Raw genomic sequence first — 20,089 nt, 5'->3', positions numbered from 1 at the left:
GAATTAAGATAGGATAGAAGTTGCTTGAAAACTACTTTCTCAAGGATTTTTTGGGAAAAAATGGCAAGTTTTAGACTGGGCAGTAATTGTTTAGCATGTTGATGTCAAGGGTAGGGTTTTTAACAGTGGTTTCACTGAGGTTGTTTTGAAGGTAGTTGGAAAGATGCCAGAGGACAAGCTATCATTGACTATTTCTGTGAGGGCAGGGAGTAGGATGTTGACAGTCTACCAGTAGTGGGGTGGGAACTGGGTCCAGTGGGCAAGTTGTGGTGGGTTTTAACTGGCATACGATGGTCCTAAGCTCACTTTCCGAGATCGGCTGAAAGGAAGCAAAAGAGCACTTTGGCCTTGCCAGATCATCGATGTGGTTAGCAAGATATGAAGGGTGCACTAGCAGTTAATCAAGTTTAGCCTGGATGTCAAGAATCGGTGGACAAAAAACTTGCTGAAGGCCTTGGGCAGTAAAACAAGTGCAATGACTGGGCAGTTGTGACCTGTTTGTGTGGCCCAGCAGGTGGTTGCATATCCTAAATAGGCTCCTACTCAATGAACAAGTACTGATGTGAGCACGGAGGAATTCAGCTTTGGTCGAATAAACAAGGTGGAGGACTTAATGCTTGGCAGCACTTAGCATCTGTTTATGGACAGTCAACCCGACCTACACCACAACCTGTCAGTTCGTTGAAGCTTTGTCTTAGATCTCCCCAGCTCTACACGAATGTTGGGGTACCATGGCATGTGTTTGTTGGGATGATTTTGGGTATGCACAGCAGGAGCATGGGCCTCCAAGCACAGAGTGTACAACAGTCGCAGCAGGGGTTGAGGGGCAGATTTTTTTATCTGTGGGCTTGGTGACTGAGTGAATTGGAAGATATTTAGATGGTCTGAGATCCTTTTTGTATATAGATAGTTATTTTCACCAAATGGACATTGAAGTCACCTATATCTCAGTTAGCTCAATTCACAGGTGTGTATTTTTTTACTGAACAACATAATTCAGTCCTCTTCAAACCTGTAATGACATCAGTTTACAAGGGCTGTCATTTCACTTACTGGAACACACATGACTTAGTAAAACAAAGAAAGCCTTTATGTCTTCAACAAGATGAACTTCGCTTGTCACCATGCAGCTCAAAAAAGTGGTTTCTTTTCTGCTGAGAGGCTTAATACAACCTTCTGACGTTGGTCATTGCTGACCATCCTGTTATACCGGCAGAGTTCCTGCCAGAGCAGCTTAGCTCTGTTCCGTGTTGTCATGCTGACAGTGAATTGCTCTAAAATTGAGAACACTGCAGCCTGCCTTTCCTTGGCTGGATGACTAAGCTGGCCCACCCCTTTCTTACACTATTACTTTTTCTCTCTCACCATCCTTTTCACCTATAATCTTTTCCAATAAATTATCTTCCCATTTATCTTTCCTGTCTTGTGTTTATGCTGGTCTTTTTTCTGTATTCTTTTTACCATTAGTGCCTTTTTCCCCTTTGGTCTCTTTTTTTTGTGTAAAGTGTATAATGAGTGACCCATGTCAGAGAAGGATGGTATCCTGGAGGTGTAGGTCTCTGATTGGTTGCATCCCATCATACTAACACATCTGTTCGGGCCATTCAATCAGCCTGTCCTGCAGTGCCTCACTTTTGCTAGAGACTGCAGCCAGAGTCAATCCGGTTTTAATCTCTGAAAGTCAAAGTATATTCTTTCTAGTGCGACCTTGCTGTTAATACTAGATGGTACCTATTGGTTGCATCCCCTTGTTTGACTACATGATGAAACAAAAGAAATGAATTGTAAATCTTTTACTATGGCTACCAAAAATAATCTCAGCAAATACTGCACTGAGATCATCTTTAGACAGTGAGCATGAAGTGAGAGTGAGTGTGCATAAATTTGTCAAAGAGTCCTAGCACTGTTTTCTTGTGCTTTTTCCTCTCCCCATTTGCTACTCCCCTTTTACAGTAGCGCAAGAATTTAAAACATTTTGTCCAGATTTTCTTTCATTGAAGTTAGATATTTGTGGGTGAAAGTCTCTCTTTCTATTCCTTCTGTTGGGCTGCTTTAACTGTTGCGTTATGGCCAAGGGGCTGGCTTCTTTTAAAGAGTATAGGCTTCCATCATCAGATTTAATGGTTTAATGTTCTGTTGGATTTTGGTTTAAATTTTGGTGGCCCTTTAGGCTACAATACCCTTTTTACATATTACCTACCATTCTGTATTATCCTTTTTCCTTAGGTTGGTTTTTTTAATTGATAATTACATTATTACTATATTATTTAAGGGTTTTGTTTCCTATCCTTTAAATGTATCACTACTTTATGTCGATGTGATGTAGCCTGAGTTGTTGGCATGGCGTAAAACACTAACAACCATTCTATCGGCAACTACTTTTTCATTTTTAAAGAGAATAGGATTGTATCATTCTATTTAATGTTTCATGTTCTGTTGAATTTTGTTTTAAAGTTTTTGAGTTAATGGTGGCCCTTTATGCCACAATATCCACAGCCTTAAGGTCTGTGGAAAAATGTAAATTTCTCAAATTTATTCAGATTAGGTCCTTGTGTGACTGGTGTTTCTCAGATTTCTCATGGTGATAGAGCCTTTGCTGATGATATGGCATTAGCTACAATCAAACGTGCTGCTCACCCACTAATTATATATAACACTTAGCTTTTACCTTGATCCTTATCACCATTTTAGTAGTGAAAATAAAAGGTGGTAGGAGAGTTGCTTCCTTTTTGGTCTAAAGGAGATAATCATGTGTATTTCACATACTTAATATTTGTGTACATGAAATGAAAAGTAGCAACTATACTAACAGCCAACCCAACCTCATAAAATCTGGAGCTGAAAGTGTTGGTAGGAGCTTTAAAAATTTTTTTAAAGGTGCATCTACAAATTGAAACAGCTGTTAAGGTCCATTACAGTTTTGCATATGCATCAGTTACCATCCTTTGCACACCTCCACCTTGCAGTGTTTATGTTTTTCTTACAATTTGTGGGTTGGTTCTTTTTTCAGGTACGAGTCGTGCAAGGGAAAGAGCCACCATGTTTTCTCAATTTGTTTGAAGGACGGATGATTGTTCACATTGGGAAACGTGAGGATCCTGCCACCAATACACAAGGACAATGGCGAATGTACCACATCCGCAATGATGACCCAGGGGAAATTTGCCTTCTGGAAATTCACATTTCAATTGTCAATTTACGTAGTCGCACATCATTGATACTGCTCAATGTCTTGACAGGCGTTGTGTATATCTGGCATGGGTGCAAGACTCCAAAGCATATCCGTGCTTTGGCACTTCTGGCTGTTCAAAATATTAAGGAAAAGTAAGTGCATAGACATCAATCCTAGCTGTTTTTTGGAAATGAAAAAATAGTACCTTTTTTGTTAGAAAAAAACTTGCCTTTTCTAATTGAAAAAGTTGTTTTGATACAGCTCTGGTCTTACAGGAATACCACCTCATCCCTCAGACTCAGTCAGCATATCAGCATTTTCACAGTACTGAAACTACTCTCATCAAAGTAACCACTGGCATATTGTTTGCGCTAGATAATTGTGATGTCTGCCTTCTGTGCATGACCTGTCTGCTGCATCCAACACTATCAACCATCTTAATTCTTTCAAAGACTTCACTGCCTCTAGGAATTTCTGGAATCACACTATCATGGTTCAACTCCTATTTGATAAGACCCAGACTGTGTTCGTCAACAGTCAAACATCCCACCCTGCTTCCCTTTTTAGGCAGGTTCTCCCAAGGCTCACTACCAGGCCCCCTTCTTTTCACTTTGTACACAAAACCACTTTTATCATGTCTCATTATGTTTCTCACCAATCCCATGCTGATGACAGCAGCTGTACTGCTCTACCCCACTGATTGAATTTCACTCTGCTCTTAACACCATTAAAGCCTGTATTAGTGACATCAAAGATTGGATGGCACAGAGCAAACTTAAACTTAATGATAACAAAATGGAGGCCCTCAAAAAGAAGAAATCATTCATTGCTCGTCAGTCCACCCAAGTATGTCGAGGTGGGCGACATCAGCATCACCTTCTTGTCATCCATCCAAAATCTTGGATTCATCATTACTGAAAACATGACCCTTGATATACAAGTTACAGCAGTCTGTCAGTCTGCCTATTTTGAGCTACGCAAAATCTGTGCTATCCCCCACATTCTCTACACGTACTGCCTCCACTCTTGTCTGTGCATCAGTTCTATCTCCACTTATTATAAATTTTTGCTTGCAGCTGCCCTCCATACCGCCATCATAAACTCCAGAAAGTACAAAACTCTGCTGCACATCTGGTGGTTAGAGCTAGGAAATGGGACCATGTCACTCCTCTCCTATGTTGCCTGCAGCAATTACCCATACATTTTTGCATTCAGTACAAACTGTCTGTGCTGTGGTTTGCAGGCTTCTGCCCTTACTATTTCTCTCTTTGATTGATGACTGTATCCTCTCTATCCATGTTACCAGAACAACCACATACAGTCATTAGATTTTTAGTTAGTATGCTGTAAAATAATGGAACTCTTTTCCCTTCGGTATCCACCATCGAATCCTTTAAGCGTGTACTAAAACCACATCTGTTCCACCAGCATTACTCCTTAACACCAATCAATATAGCTATCAATACTTGTGATTATAGTCAATTGACTAGTCTGCCTGCTTGTCTTTTTCTGCAGATTTATGACACTCTCCATCCTTATTGTTTGTTCCCTTGTTCCACTTTGTCTTCTGTGTTTGTTTTTATTTACTTGTCTGCATATTTCTTTGCCTATTTGTCTAAAGCACTGAGAGCATGCTCCTTTGTGAGCGTGATTATGTGCTATATAAATCACACATTATTATTACTGTTGTTTTCATTTTTTTGATAAAATTTCACTCAAGGATATAGCCCTCAACACTCATACATTGTAAAACACCAACCAATCAATCATCTGGACAAACTGTTTTCCTTTTAGCTACGCGTTACATGGTTACCTCTGTTATGTATTTTGATCATAAGGCACCTTTGTTTTCATAGTTCAAGTAACTATCTTAAATGACCTTTTTCACCACAATATGGCCTCCATTTCTGATGTGGGTTAAATCACTAATAAATGTAAGAAACTTTTTGACTGTCATAAGTAAATTTAAAGAATGGTTTGCAAAGGGAAATCTAACAGTTATTCATTTTTTTCTCTGCAGGTGCACTTTGGTAGCTGTTTAAGTCTTCTCACAATTCAAATATTATAGCTCAAGAAATAATTTACACGTAATCTGTATAAAGGGAATGCTGTTGCTTTCCCCATCTTTCAGTAGTTGTTGATTTTTATTTTTAGACGACCACTGGAGCTTTTCCTTCACTCTGATGCCCCTGTGACTGTGAGAGAGGTGGAAGAGGGAGAAGAAAATTCTGAGATATGGTCAGCCCTAGGAGAGAGAGATAGAGGGTTATACCATAGCATGATGTGTATACCAGGTATGTATACATATTACATGCATATTATATTGGAAAACAAGACACACATACACACTGACAAGCCATATATATGCCCCAGTGGACCCAAGTTTGTGTACTGGGTGGGGTGAACACCCATCCTCTGGCTGGGTGACTGAGCTGGCCCACTCCTTTCCCTTCTACTATTCTTCTTTTACCAGTCCTTTCACCTATACTCTTTTTTAACTCTCTTCCTGTTACATTACAGTTTTCTGTGACCTCCTTTAGGCTTTGCCAGAAGGCTGCAGCCAGGGTCAGTCTAGTCATTATCTCTGAAGGCCATGGTACCATGTGTATTCCTTCTGTATCCCTTATGATTCCCTGCTGGAAATACTCTTTGGTACTTCTCAGCTGGGGAGTGGGGAGCAGAAGGAACAAATAGATAACACTGGTCAAAAATTATCACTGACTTAAAAAAGGTCTTAATCTGTAATATCTTGGTGTACAGAACATGAATATGACCATGAAAAATTTGTATTGGCTCCCGTTTTGAAGATATTTAATATAGTTCTTTTTCCATGTTTCATTAAGTAAATTTATCTAGTAGGACTGTAGCATCATCCTAAATAAGCCTAGAATGATATAATATTGCATCACATTGCAAAATAGCATCATGCACACATCATCCAGGGTTCATTGCATCATTTTCTGATGTAGTGCATTACTAATTCCAGGTGGCTGCTGAATTAAGCTGTCCTCAACAGTGTACTGTATAAAGCCCAGTCAGAAAGGATGAGCATTTAAAATGTTAACGACTTTGTGGGATACAGTTTAAGCTACTGTTACATAAAACTCTTGTTATTTTACCCATTTAGTTACAATACAGAACACTAATGCCTCAAAAGTGTGTTAAGTCAACCTATAAGCAGAGGAAAGGTGTCCTCTAAATGTCATTCTGTGAAAATGATATTTTTCCCTAACATTATTCACCTTTAATAAAATAAAAACTGCAGGCCATTTTTCAACCCCCTCTGTGACTGCGCCCTAGGCAACTGCTTAATGATAGTAGAACCGGTCCTGATCGCTTCTCAAGTGAAAAAGGCATATCATCTTTGGATGCAAGATTGGTGACCAAGACGAGCCTTGGGCCCCACATATATGGACCAGACTGCCAGCTTTCTGATAACTGCATGAAAAATTCCCTCAGCTTGGTGAGGCAAAGATTAAAGAGGGAATTTTTGTGGTTTCTTAGATTTGAGAGTTCTTCACAGATGACCGGTTCAACAACTTGCTGCAGGGTGAGGTGAAACAAGCATGAAATGCTTTTCGCCTAGTGTCTACAAACTTTCTCAGAAATGTTAGGGCAGAAAACTACAAGGAACTAGTAGAAGACATGGTGATGCAGTACCAAAACTTGGCTGCAATATGTCTCTAAAGATCCACTTCCACCACTATGCTGGCTGACTACTGCTGGACACTCCCCAGATATGTTCCCGAACAGCTGTACAAGAGACAGGCAAAGAAATCTAAGATGTAGTCTATGACTTGATTTTTTTTTCAGGTATTAACCATAGGTCAATTAATATTAACATGCATTTCATGATGTACACAATAATTGTTGCAGATTACAAAAAAAAATAACTAGAGCCAATTTTGCATTTTGATTGTCATGCTCATGTTGAGCATATAAAAATGTATAAGAAATTTTATTTCAGTTACATGACCTTTGTAAAAAATGTTTGACCAGTCTAATCTTTTCAGTAAGGCTAACAAAAAAAAAAAAATACATCTTAAAAAAAAAAGCATTAGAGAATTTGAATTGTCTTCGGACAGGGAAGATGAAGTGAGAGCATGGCCCTGTTTTCTTGTAGTAGAGTGCATAAAACCAGTCCGGCCACTCTCCTCCCTCTCCACTTTTTGCAGTTGCCAAAGGTCTTAACAATATTTCCTTAGGTTTTTCTTCAATTAAGTGCCTTTACTGTGGATAATTTCTAGTCCTGTACTATTTCTAAGTCTAGTGGCTCTTAATCCTTGTGTTCATGGCATCTGGACCAAACTTCTGAGACATGCCTTCATCCTCAGAGGAGTGTTACCTTTGATCTCTATAATCTATGACTGTACTTTCGGCTACAAAGGTTCAACAAAGCTGTATATTGCATAGATGCTGATGGTATTCACATTGTTTTCAACATGAATAGCTACACTAACAGGTCTTGCCATGATATAGCCCTACATGCTGGCACGGCATAAAACACAAACAAACAAATACACTAACAGGTCTCACAATCAACTCTTTGCTTTTGAAACCAACTGTGTGAATTTTCTTTTTATACAGCGCTTTGAGCCTACCTTTGATGGTGGGGAAAAGTGTTATATAAATCAACTTTAATATTATAATTATTATTAGTCCAGTGCAGAACCCAGGTCTTTCACCAATAGAATGGAAAACAGTTTGTAGACTGACCAGTTAAAGTAATGGTGCTCTGGTTCCTCAACTCTTGGTCACTTTGCATCAAATTAAAGTATGTTTAATTTATTTTAATATAAATTCTGTAAATAAATCAGTTACCTGTACTGTTTATATCATGTAAACATGGAATTTCTCTAGAGAATACTTTTCTCCGTAGATGTAGAAATCTGTGATGCCACTCCACGTCTTTTCTACATGAGCAGTGTCTCCATGATGTTTGAAGTCACAGAGCAGTTAAATCCAGCACGTTTACCAAGCACAACAACTCCTTTCCCATTTTTGCAATCTGACCTTTACAGAGCTCCACAACCAGGTGAGCCACTTTTTGAGGTGTGTTTCATTTTATTGTTCATTTAATATAAAACAGGTGTTACTCAAGTATTCATTTAACCAAGAAGCCTGGTCGATTCAACTTTCAGTTTAGCATGATGTTGTCTTATGTAAGACATATGGTCATGGCAGAGTGGATTTGACTCAGGCAGGAGGGCCATATTGCCGGGACAATATGGTTTTTGGTTGAAATGACTGGTTCATCATAGTCTCTTTACCAGTACATTATCACTTAATTGCACTTCATTAATGACCTATTGCAGAAGCAACGCGTTTATAAAAATGAAATTGTGACCGACTGTTTGTGCTGTATTGCAGCATTTTGCAGAAATCACATTATAAAATATAAATAGTGCATTTAAGAGAGTGTCTTTGTCTGACATTGTATTGATTAATTGCTTTTACCTGGAAAGTTCTATAAATCTTCAGTCAGGCCTAACAATGGCAGATTAAGCATAACCAAGCAAAGCAGAAACGACCCCCCCACCCCCCCACAAAAAAAAAGCATCACATGGTTATTAAGAGCATTATTCAACATTTAAATCAATAAATTTCACTTTATAGGTGTTTGAAGTCATGATTCATGGAATTAAAGTAGACTGGTTAATCTCCCTACAATGACTCGTTGACCCCTCTCATTTATGATCCAATTTTGGTGGATTTTAGCAAGTCTTGATGGGAAGGCTTTACTGTAATCACAACTACTTCTTTAGACATGTACAAGAACAACAGAACATCTCTAAAATCCTACAATGTAAGAAAAATAATGCATAACATAATAGTGATAATATAGTAAATCGCCTGCCAGTTACAGCTCACTAAAAGTAAACACACTTCATAGAGAATTTCAGAAAGGGCAGTGTTAGTCAAAGAAGAGACAGGAATGACACTGAACCTCTTAAAGTATTTTGCACTATATTCTGTTGTACATTCAATTTATAGAGGGAAAGTAAAGGGAAATAGTGGAAATGCTTCTGATTTGATGAGCCTTTTTTTCTTTACTTTAAAGAAGATTCCCTTTGTTTTCTTTTAAGGGACCTCTCTGGACCTCTTTTTGGAAATCCTATAATAATTGTTGTAGAATTAAAGCACTAATAATAATCAATTGCAGTGGTAGCAAAATCTTTATAAAAGAAAAATGAAAGATGCACCTTTTATTTTGTTTGATCTGAAACTGATCAAACACTAAATTAAGATTGCAGATTTGTCTCAGGGGTTACAGGTTTTTACTAGAAGGGTTACAGGTTGGTCATTCAAGGGTAAATAGATAAGCATGTCTTCTAATTTTACTGTCTCATTGGTGATGTGATCTTTGTGAAAGGTACAAAAGATCTTCCTGCTTTATCTTTATACTCTTGTACAATTCCACTTTCAGGGCCCATTTCTAACTTGGTTATAGAAAGATGTTACACCCTATAACCAGACAGGCATGCTTTTTTTCTTTCTGTCATTGACAAAACTGAAAACATTAAAAAATTTTGTTGCTCAGTCCTTTCACAGTCAAATGGTACGCACCTTATCCCTACCTCAGTTAAGATTATACACCTCAAAAAAAGGTCCACATTGCTGAGCAGATTTTTTTCTTATTTAACAGCCTTATTCCTGCTGGATGTAGGGCATACAGTCTACCTTTGGCAGGGTTGGTGGCCTGTGGGTAGTGAAGAAGTAAAAAATATACATACTGGTTCTGCCCAGGCTAGATACAACCATGATCGCAAATGTGCCATGGAAACAACACTTCATTACTATAGAGGTAAGTGATTGAGGAACCTAAAATAGAATGGTAAAATATATAGTTAAAAGTAAAAGGGCAGATAGCATAAACTAGATGTCCTTGGATACAAGCAGCTCAGTAAAACATGAACCAGTTAACTCATTAATTTTCTGTCTTTTAATGTATTTTGCTTAAATCACTGGTAATATTTTATACTACATAACATTATTAGGCAGTTAATAATTTACTCACCTTGATGAATCACAACCATGCAATGATCAAAGGCTTGCATATCTCAGTGAGCTGTAAAGCTGAGATAAGGAAATATTAGCTGATGTGGGCTACCCAAGTCTGATCAAAGAGTAGAAGCATAGCAAAAGCGAATTCACAAGTTTTTCCATATCCTTGGGGACTTTGCAAAATTGAATAAAAAAAAAAAATACACCAATCAACAAAATGCTACTCTTTTTTCAAACCCTTTCTGTAACTTTGTTTTTGGTTTATTGATTAGTTATTGATATAGTTGTGATTATAGTCTATTGACTAGTCTGCATGCTCGTCTTTTTCTGCAGATGTATGATATACTCTTCATTCTCACTTATTGTTCCTTGATCCCCTTTTGCCTCTTCTATGTTTGTCATTTTTTACTTCTGCACTGTTGTTTCTCTCTTTTTTTAGTCCTTTGTATGCTGTCAATGTCTTCTTGTCTCAAGCACAGAGAGCATGCTTCTTTGTGAGCATGATCATGCACTATATATAACTCACATATTATTACATGTATTATTATTATCATAAGTAAACAAAAGTTGAGCTTATGTTTCTTAGTGAAATAATTCGATTACCTCCATTTTCCTTATTATCACTTTCATCAGAATCCACAAAAAAATTCTTCGAAAGCTTATTTGGATAAATACTAATGCCAGAACTTTTTTGTGGCTTTTAGATTACTGGACTAATAGACTTCAATTGATCAGTTTCTCTCTTGATGTTATTTCTGATAAATACCTCCACTTCCACAGGACAGTATGCTCTCTTATTTTGGTTTGTTTACGGTTGAATGTAAAAATGTGCATGAAGATTGCCCCTTAGTTCAATTTGCAGATGACCGATTTCTTTTATGATGGCTTCTACAACAGACGAGATCGATCACTTTATTGCATAATGTGATGATAATTATTTTGAGTTGAATATAAAGAAAACAAAAGAAGTAATTGTTTATTTTCTTCAGGACAGGGTTATTTTTGATGAAATAGTTATAAACCCTCTTAGCTTGGCATAAAAATGTAAGTATTACAAAGACCAGCTAGTAACTGAAGACTGAAGATGGTAGTGGGTAAAGTTTGTTTTTTATTATTACTGCTCTCAGGTAAACATTAGACCAAGAAACCTATACATTTTTGGAAAGGAGAAAGCTTTAACTTTGCTATAAAAGGATGAAAATTGCCTTCTTTGGGCTTCCCAAGCAAAGCCATGATCATGGTTCATCATGCTCAAAGGGTTAAGGGAAGGTAGTAAGAAGAGCTTACGGTGTAATATTTATGTATATTTAAGTATAATTATCAGTGATAAACTTTGCTTAGAAAGCTCATGTAAATAAAGTTGCTAAATAAAATTGTGATAGCCACCTGTACTGTCTGAGCAAACTGAAGTCTTAGAATCTCTGCAAATATTTCACACCTGTTATGTGCAGCACCATGAATTTTGGTCTATTATGCTGAGGTGGGAACATGGCAAAACAAGACAGGTACAAATTAAACAAAAACATTTTAAAAATAGGAGGGGTGGTGGAAGGTGACATAACATTGTAGAAACAATGTATGACAAGCCTCTAATCAATGTTTGCAATCTGCAATTTTAGTTGATGACTTACACCCATGCTGACAAGAATTTGACATTAGACATATAGAAGTGGTAGGTTTAAGTTTAAAGTTACTCAAGTTAGAACCACGTGTTTCCTGATGCCTAATAAACTCGGTATAATGAAAGTAATTGTTCAAATGTTGCAGAACAAAAGCAAAAAGGTGTTTGTCATTCTGCTTATTTGATATATGCTGGGGCAGAACCTCTGGTATTCCAGAATCTATTCCCTTATTGGGAAGCCGATAGCACTGTCCAGGAACTTGCTAGAAAGGTAATTAATTATACATTTTCTAGAAATATCTGCACTCTTATTTCGGTCAGATTTAAAGTTCTGCTTGTGAAAAGTTAAACTGTCATGTCACACTGCACTTTAATAAATGTGGCTTTGTACTAATATTTATATGAAGATAGACTGCTTATTGAGAAACAGAACAAAGATATATTACATCATTTTTTCTAATATCTTCTCTTTCCTTCTATGCTTTTGGCTTTTTTAAGGGAGATAAATCATAACTGAGGCTGGTTTTCTTTTGACTTTCTCTCAGTTGTTTCCTTTCCCTTTCTGTGCCACCCTCTTCCACTTGTACTAACAACAGTCTGGATTCCTTTACCCACAATGTGAAATGACTATTTTGTCAGCTGACTATGGATATGGATTCTACTTATGCATGCACACAGTGTCATGTGGTAACTTTAAATTAGGATGTAAAATCACCCACAATTAAGGTCTTGTGTGGTTTGTTGACAAGCCAGAGACCACTTACCTAAGAAAAGGTGGCAGTCTGTTGTCACTGACTTGCCCCTTAACCAACCATATTTTCCTCCTTTTTCACACCCTTGTTTATTGTTGTTTAGTCTTTTATAGTTCATGTGTTATTCATTTGTTTTCCTGTTCCTCTTTGGTGTCCACGTCTCATTCTTGTTCTTAGGCGCTAAGAGCATACTCCTTAAGAGTGTGAGTATGCACTTTATATATTTTGCAGTTATTTTTATTATTACATCCTTAGATACCATGAATATTGTATTCTAATACAATTTTGTACATGCATGCCACTACAGTAGTGCCTTCTCACATGTTAGCTCACAACCCTTCCCAGCCTGCATGAAGCACCTCCAGTTTAAGGTTACATTGCACTTTAACCTCCATGTAAATATTACATTTGCTTTGTAATGGTAGGAAGGACGAACTGATGGCCACTGTGAACCTGTGGAAGACTTTTATGCCAGGTTTGCTGAGGCTCAGTATAGTTTACTACAGTTGCAAGATCGCCCTCTTCCAGACGGAGTGGATCCTCTTAGACTTGAAACTTATCTGTCAGATGAAGAGTTTGAGGTGAGCTTTATGAAATAATGAAAGTCAAAATAATTTTGTATGTTACAAAAGATCTGTTAAGAACAGATAATATTCATGGTAATTTCTGATGGTCAAGTATTCCTGATGATTTTGTGTATGTTATTTGTATAAAAGAATTAAAAGAAAAAGTAGATTTGCAGTAACGAGTTTAATCACTTGTAAATAAAGTGTGTACAAGAATATATACAATAGGGATATATCCACAGAATACTTACAAATATCATGACCTCTCTATTTATTCTAGAGCTCATTTCAGTGTAAAGGGTCTTCCTGAGTTATCCTCAAAACACAATGTATTATCATTAAACTGAAAACATTTTTCTAGTAAATGTACTTCTAATACATAATTTTAAACAATAACTTCAGAAATTAAATTTGACTTAATGTTGACTTGTTTACCTTTCATTAGACACTAGGCAACTTTTAGGTGTTCTCAAACCCATCTATTTCTGTCAACGGAACGATACTGAAAGTGGTCCAGGAAGTAAAATTCCTTGGGGTCATCTTTGAACGTAAACTGCCTTTTCTCTCACATATCAAATAACTACGCCTTTCTTGTCAGAAAGCCTTGGACTTTCTTAGAGTGGTTGGCCACGTCAGCTGAGGGGGGTGGGGGGGTGGTGGACCACATGGTCCTGTATCGTGCCCTGATCCGCTCCAAGCTAGACTATGGATCCATCATAAATGGCTCTGCTCAAGAGTCCTACCTTAAAATTCTTGATCCTATTCACCATCAAGGGCTCCGCATCTGTTTGAGTTCCTTTCGCACCACTCCTTTGCAGAGTTTTTGCGCAGAAGCTGGTGAGCCTCCACTTTGACTCCATCATCTGAAACTCATGCTATCCTGTGTCTATCGTTTAAAAGCTCATCCTGGAAACCCTGCTGTTTTCGGACCTCAGAGTGCTTCCGTGTATACCATTCATACCATTCATAAGGGGCAAAAACCATTATCACTCTGTTTCACCTCACCTACAAGGTGCCAGAGTAGATATTTAACAGGTAGAGCCTTTTTCTCTACTATCAGCTTCTCCTTGGACCCTTCCTATTCTAGAGATTCGTCTTGATCTTACATCCTTTAAAAAAGGGTACAGTAGCGACCTCATTTTTCTCCAACACTTTCAGGAACTCCTTTCTGACTACCCTGGATTCTGTTCCATCTTTACAGATGGCTCCAAAGTCCCTAAGTGGTGGCTTGGTCGCTGCGGCAGCAGTTCCATCCTGCCAACTGCAATGGGCTGCTTCAGTCCAACTGGCAGATGGCTGTTCAGTTTTCACTGCGGAACTTCTTGCCATCTTGTTAGCCTTGCAGCATGTTCACCGCTCTTTTTGCACAACTTTTTGATTATTTCAGACTCTTTCTGCCCTCCAAGCTCTTCTTTCCAATGATTTTGACCACCCTCTCGTGGTCCAGTTTCATGCAGTTCATGCAGCACTCATTCATCGTAACAAGGACATGCTGGTATCTCTGGCAATGTTCGAGCAGACCAGGCAGCCAAGGCTGCATATCAGTCTCCTGGCAAAATACACTCGCTGGTATCAGTTTTTTACAGAAAATTCTTTGTTTTCTTTGTTAAGTCCGTCCCATTGGCAGCAATCTTTACATTTTTAAGTGCTAGATTATACACAGATTGCTTGCTTGAAATTTTATTGGTATGAAGACTTTTACTCAAAAATATAAATACTGTTGTCTTTGTGCAGGAGGTGTTTGATATGAAGAAAGATGATTTCTACAAGCTACCTGCTTGGAAGCAGAATCAACTTAAACAATCTCTTGGACTTTACTGAGTGCTGGCAATAAAAAAAAATGTTGCAAAAACAAACAGGAAAAAATGTTTTAATCACTGGGGATAGCAACATTTTATATTAATCCTTTTATCAAGGATTATGTAGAAAAGATTAGACAAATCAGAACTGTCATTTAAAAAAATTAAAGGCAGCACCTCAAAGTAGAGGAGTTTCCAACAATATGGATATGATTGAAAGAACATTGTAAGGAGTACCATTCACCTGGACATTAGTTCGCAAGAAATCTGTAGAAAAACCTGTGACACCAAGAGTGTACTATTTCTTCATGAAAATTTCTATTCTTTTCACTGGTAGGTGAGACCTGGATTTTCATATCTAAATCATATTAACCACATCAGCATAATGTGCATTGAATAATTAAGTACTGTGTACATTGTACTTTGTTTAAACATTGTACTTCTTCAGCAGTTTTAAAAGTTGGATTCTGGCTGCTCACAGGCTGGATGAAAATCTTCTGTTTGTCATAAACATACCTTAGAAACCATTCTGAACAAATATGCTGTCTGATCTCTCTAAAGTCTAAACCCTTTATTAGTGCATATATTGCCATATGAAAGGTCACCTCCACCATAGTTTGCTGTGTATTGTGATAAAATTATTAGGTAGCAGATTTGTTAATCTGTTCTTTAAGTAATAATAATATTATCTCTTAAAGCATATATTATATGCAAATAATTGTGTGAACTGTAACACAACATACCCCTTGCAGGCATGCTATAATGCATGCATATTAACATACATTTTAAACCATGATTTTTAAAAAACAAATTCTAATGGTGAATGTGACAACTAATGCACATTTGGTTCAGTGTTCAACAGGCATTTAGCCAAGAACTGAATTCCTCCCACACACACAAAAAAGAAATGTTATTTTGAAAGTATGGAATATTTTTCGTCCATATATACACTTTTAATTCTATTTTTACCGTAGTGTGGGATTACCATTGAGTTAAAAAGTGTCTCCACATCTTTTTCTGCTATTTAAAATTTGCAGTTTTTCTTACACTTTTTTTCGTTTTATGACGGTAAAAGTGAGTGAGAATGAGGGAGAAAAGAGGACGGATGAGACATACCAAAAGTAGTAAACCACCTGTATTGTTCATTATTAATGAATCCAGTCTTCTGAGTCGGAGTAAATGGTGTAAAGGAGCCCTACAACGAAGGGACTTACAGCCATAATCTTGAAGCGGTATCTATTGGAAAAGTGCAGTTCTTACAATGTATAGAAAATATTATTATTTCAAGCCTTTTAAAACTCTAGGCAACATAATGATTAAAAAAGAAAACGTACATAGATGTGACTTGTTTTAAAAAGGAGTTTTTACCTAAAAGAAGATTCATTACTTTTTGAGACATTGCACAAGAAAAGTGCAAAAATAGGTGTCTAAGCATAAATTCAAGTTGTGGTAGCGCATTGCAAAATAGAAATGGATTTAAAGTCAAGATTATGAAACTTGCAAAATGCACTGATCCCATGAAAACAGTTCATCTTAAAGAGGCAGCCTGAAAGAGCACGGGGAAAGTGTTACCAACCAGAAGGACCAGCAGAGGTTCAGCAAAGAATAGTGCAGGGAATGTGATAGGGAGTATATCAGCTGCTGAAAGAAGTGGGCAGGATGGCGTGCAGAGGGTGAGGCAGAAAGACAGGTTATTAAGTGCACATCGATAGTTCACTTTGTGAAAGGCAACCAGTAAAGGAAGTGAAGAAGACAGTTGACATGATCGCTCAAAGTACCATTTTGAATGCACTGAAGAGTGTGAAGTGTGGCAACATGATCAATGCTTCAGTCTTGTTGGGGTTCAGCTTCAGATTGTTTTCAATCATCTAGTTCTAGATGTGAAAATGTGACTGATGGGGTAAAGAAAGTTGTCAATTTTTGTCACTGGAGAACAGACATTTAGTTGTATGTCGTTGGTGTTGGAGGTTAGGTTGTAGCACTTGATGACCAGTGACAAGGACTGCATGTAAAGAGCATAGAGGACCCAGGAAATAATTCTGGGGAATGCCAGAGAACTGGAGGGAACAGGAACCAATAATGATAATATCACACAGCAGTGTAGAACCAGCAAAGAGCTGTGTCTTGAACATTGAAAACAGAAGAGTCATTTGTGGTCAAGTGTATAAAATGCAGCAGACATGTTTTGACAAGTACTGAAATAAGACCATTGTCAATGGTGCAGAGGAGGTTAGAAGAGAGATGGAGAACTGTCTTTGTACTGTGATGGGATGATAAGCAGATTGATATACAAGTAAAAGGTAATGGTGAGTTAAGTGTTCACTAGCTTAGCGAATAAAGGAAGACAATAGTTCTTAACCTAACATGAAAGTGAAGCTTCTTTAGTATTGGGTGTATAATGGCCATCTTGAGGCAGTTCAGGACAATGCATATTGACAAGCAGGTGTTGATAATGCCTTGACTTCCAGATATCACTTACATCAACCATTTCTTGCTGATTGCTGCTGTATACTCACTGGCTAGTAGGAAGTCAGTATCTCATGTATCCTGGACCAGACCATGAAGTAACAATGTAACAGTGTGGCTACTTTGTTGTAAGATAACCTCAAACTAGCAAAATTCACTGAGAAGTAATATATAAAATATAAAGTACTCGGCCCTGTACATTTCAGAAAGAACAGTGCTTGAGATAGGATCTAAATCAGGAGATCCAATGCTTAATGTTTTGGTGATGAGGTTGTCAGTTAAAATATTGCTGTATCTGCTTGGTGTCTTTGGCAAAGGCGACTTGCTGAACCTTGTCAGCAGCTGTATCCATCCAATCCCCTCAAAGGGAGTAAAAAGACAAGGGAGTAGACTGGACTGCAATAAATCTAAGCATACTTACCACTTCATATATCTTTTGTTCTTTTGTACATTTTCAGTTCCTATTTGTGCCAATTGCTTTGAAAACAGTACTTAGAACTTGTGAGGATGATTTGTTTGTGCAGATCAGAAGGAAAGAAACATGGAAAGATGGTTTGCTACCCATAATAGTGAAACTGTCTTTTTTTGAGTAGAGACTAGATGCATTTTAAGTAGAAAATTTAAAGCAGAACTGTGCCTTAAGCAGCTGACATTAAAAACAATCTGCATCATGTACTATTTCATAATCATGATGCATTTTTGTGCACTTCGTAAATATGAAATGCCTGATTTATTTTTCATGCAAAATGTTTATATTTGTTTATAGTTTGTTTTCATAATTTTATTTAATGATACAATATGTTCACTGATTTTTATGTTTGAAGAATTACTATTTATTTGTCTTTGTATATGTTTTATGAGAGCTTTTACATATTTTCTTTTAGCCAACAGAGTTAAGGGTTCATTAAACACTCATGAGACCTATAAGGATCATATTGATATTGTCCATGACAGTTCTTTGTTTTCTGCTTTTACAACATGCATATTATCTACTGGTGAAAATCTAAGCTTTGGAATATGATCTCATACATCTTAGTAACCACGCTTCTCTGGTTTTTACTGCTAAAAGGGTCATTCAAAAAGTTCTAGGCCTCATGCAGAAAGAATTAGAGCCATTGCTGAACACTTCTGTTGTGGTAACACTCTACTTCTTATAAAACTAGAAAAACTAATTAATGCAGATTTCTATTTTAATTTGAGTGCTGATCAGGCCCATACAAAATTGAAGAGTCGTGCAACAAATCTAAAAATAGACAAAACAGAGACCCAAGCAGTCATAAAGTATCTGCAGAAGAAAGGTATGACAACTAAGGAAATGAGCAAGATGGGTCCCAAGAATGCTGTTGCCAGAGCAGAAGCTACAAAAGGTTGATATTTTCAGGACACTTCTGACTCGCTTCCAGGCTGACTGAGAATTTTTACCGTAGATTAGTTACTCAAAATGAAACCTGGGCTCATCATTTGGAACATGAATCAGAGACTCAAAGCAAAAACTAGAAACACTGTGGTTCTCCACCCCTGAAGAAATTCAAGCAGGCAGCATCAGTTGGCAAGGTGATGGCTTCTTTTTTTGAATTCTGAAGGCATGATCATGATAGACTAGCTGGAAAAGGTAAAAACTATTCATGGACAGTACTATGCATCATAACACAACTGAAGGAAGCAGTCAAGTTGACACGCAGAGGGAAGCTGAGGGCAGGTGTGCTCTTGCTCCAGGATAACAACCCTATTTACTCTGCTCAGGCTGCAGTAGCTGAAACAGCTAACTGTGGCTTTGAATTGCTACCTCATCCCTCTTACTCACCAAACTTAGCTCCATCTGACTTTCACCTTTTTCCTAAACTCAAATCCCACCTATTCGGTTGCTCTTTTGAACTATCCTCAAATATAGCAGAAAGGAAAATAAGCTGAGATAGCTTTCCATTCTGCTCAAAATAAGTAGAGAATACTCTGACAAATTCTGATTAATGAGAAAATTTTAAAAGTGAACTGAAGTACAGAACTAAAAGCGATACATTAAAAGAAATTTAAAAAGCAAATAAAAAAATAAGACGTAAAAAGCTGTTTATTTCTTTTCTCATAGTTTCTAGCTTTTTCCAAGGTAATTTAAGAAGACTGCTTTTAGCAATTTTCATCAGAAATTTAGGCATTTAGCCATGAATTTATGTCAGCAGTAACAAATCTTTCACCCTTGATTTAATCTCACCAAATTTGCAGCCCACAAAAGGAAAAGTGACTTAACTTATTCTCAAATGACTGTTCATTATATGAATGGAAACATAAAACTGCATTTACTTTCTTCCAACTAACATTTTGGAAGCCATTTTTATTTTCGAGGTTTTGCTGCCTGTTTACTCCACAATCAAAGCAAGTTTTAAAATGAGTAATTTTCATAAATGCCTTTTTGTCTTTTTATATGGAAATGATAGTTTCATTTTTTGTGCTGTCTTATTAATGATTGCACTGCTATATTTATTTTAATAGGTGCTGTTTGTGTTTAATTAAAAAGTCAGTGAGCACTTCTGGTAGGCAAAGAGAAACAGCTTGGTCAACAGAAGGCACAGTAGTTTGGATCATTGTCTGCAGCTGTCAGTACTAATCTTGGATTGATCTGCATATTCACTGTGGTATAAAAATTGCATTTTTGTTCTCATAGAAACCTCCAAAGCATGTGGGTCATGTCTCTAGCAGACCTGAACTACAACAGA

General features: G+C 37.3%; 1 protein-coding gene across 1 annotated transcript in view; it reads left to right on the top strand.

Annotated features, from left to right (window-relative positions):
- Nucleotides 1-19,778, top strand: part of LOC112576553 (supervillin-like) — a 56,738-nt gene extending 36,960 nt beyond the window's left edge. Inside the window, 7 exon segments of the mRNA XM_025259104.1 lie at nt 3,011-3,324; nt 5,327-5,466; nt 8,052-8,207; nt 9,819-9,977; nt 11,945-12,069; nt 12,976-13,131; nt 14,851-19,778. Coding sequence (XP_025114889.1) covers nt 3,011-3,324; nt 5,327-5,466; nt 8,052-8,207; nt 9,819-9,977; nt 11,945-12,069; nt 12,976-13,131; nt 14,851-14,937 — 1,137 coding nt within the window. The 3' untranslated portion in view covers nt 14,938-19,778.
- Nucleotides 19,779-20,089: the final 311 nt, after the last annotated feature.

The sequence above is a fragment of the Pomacea canaliculata genome, linkage group LG1 (assembly GCF_003073045.1).
Source record: "Pomacea canaliculata isolate SZHN2017 linkage group LG1, ASM307304v1, whole genome shotgun sequence".
NCBI lineage: Eukaryota > Metazoa > Mollusca > Gastropoda > Architaenioglossa > Ampullariidae > Pomacea > Pomacea canaliculata.
The sequence above is the reverse complement of the archived record's forward strand: the minus strand, read 5'-3'. Positions and strand labels throughout refer to the sequence as shown.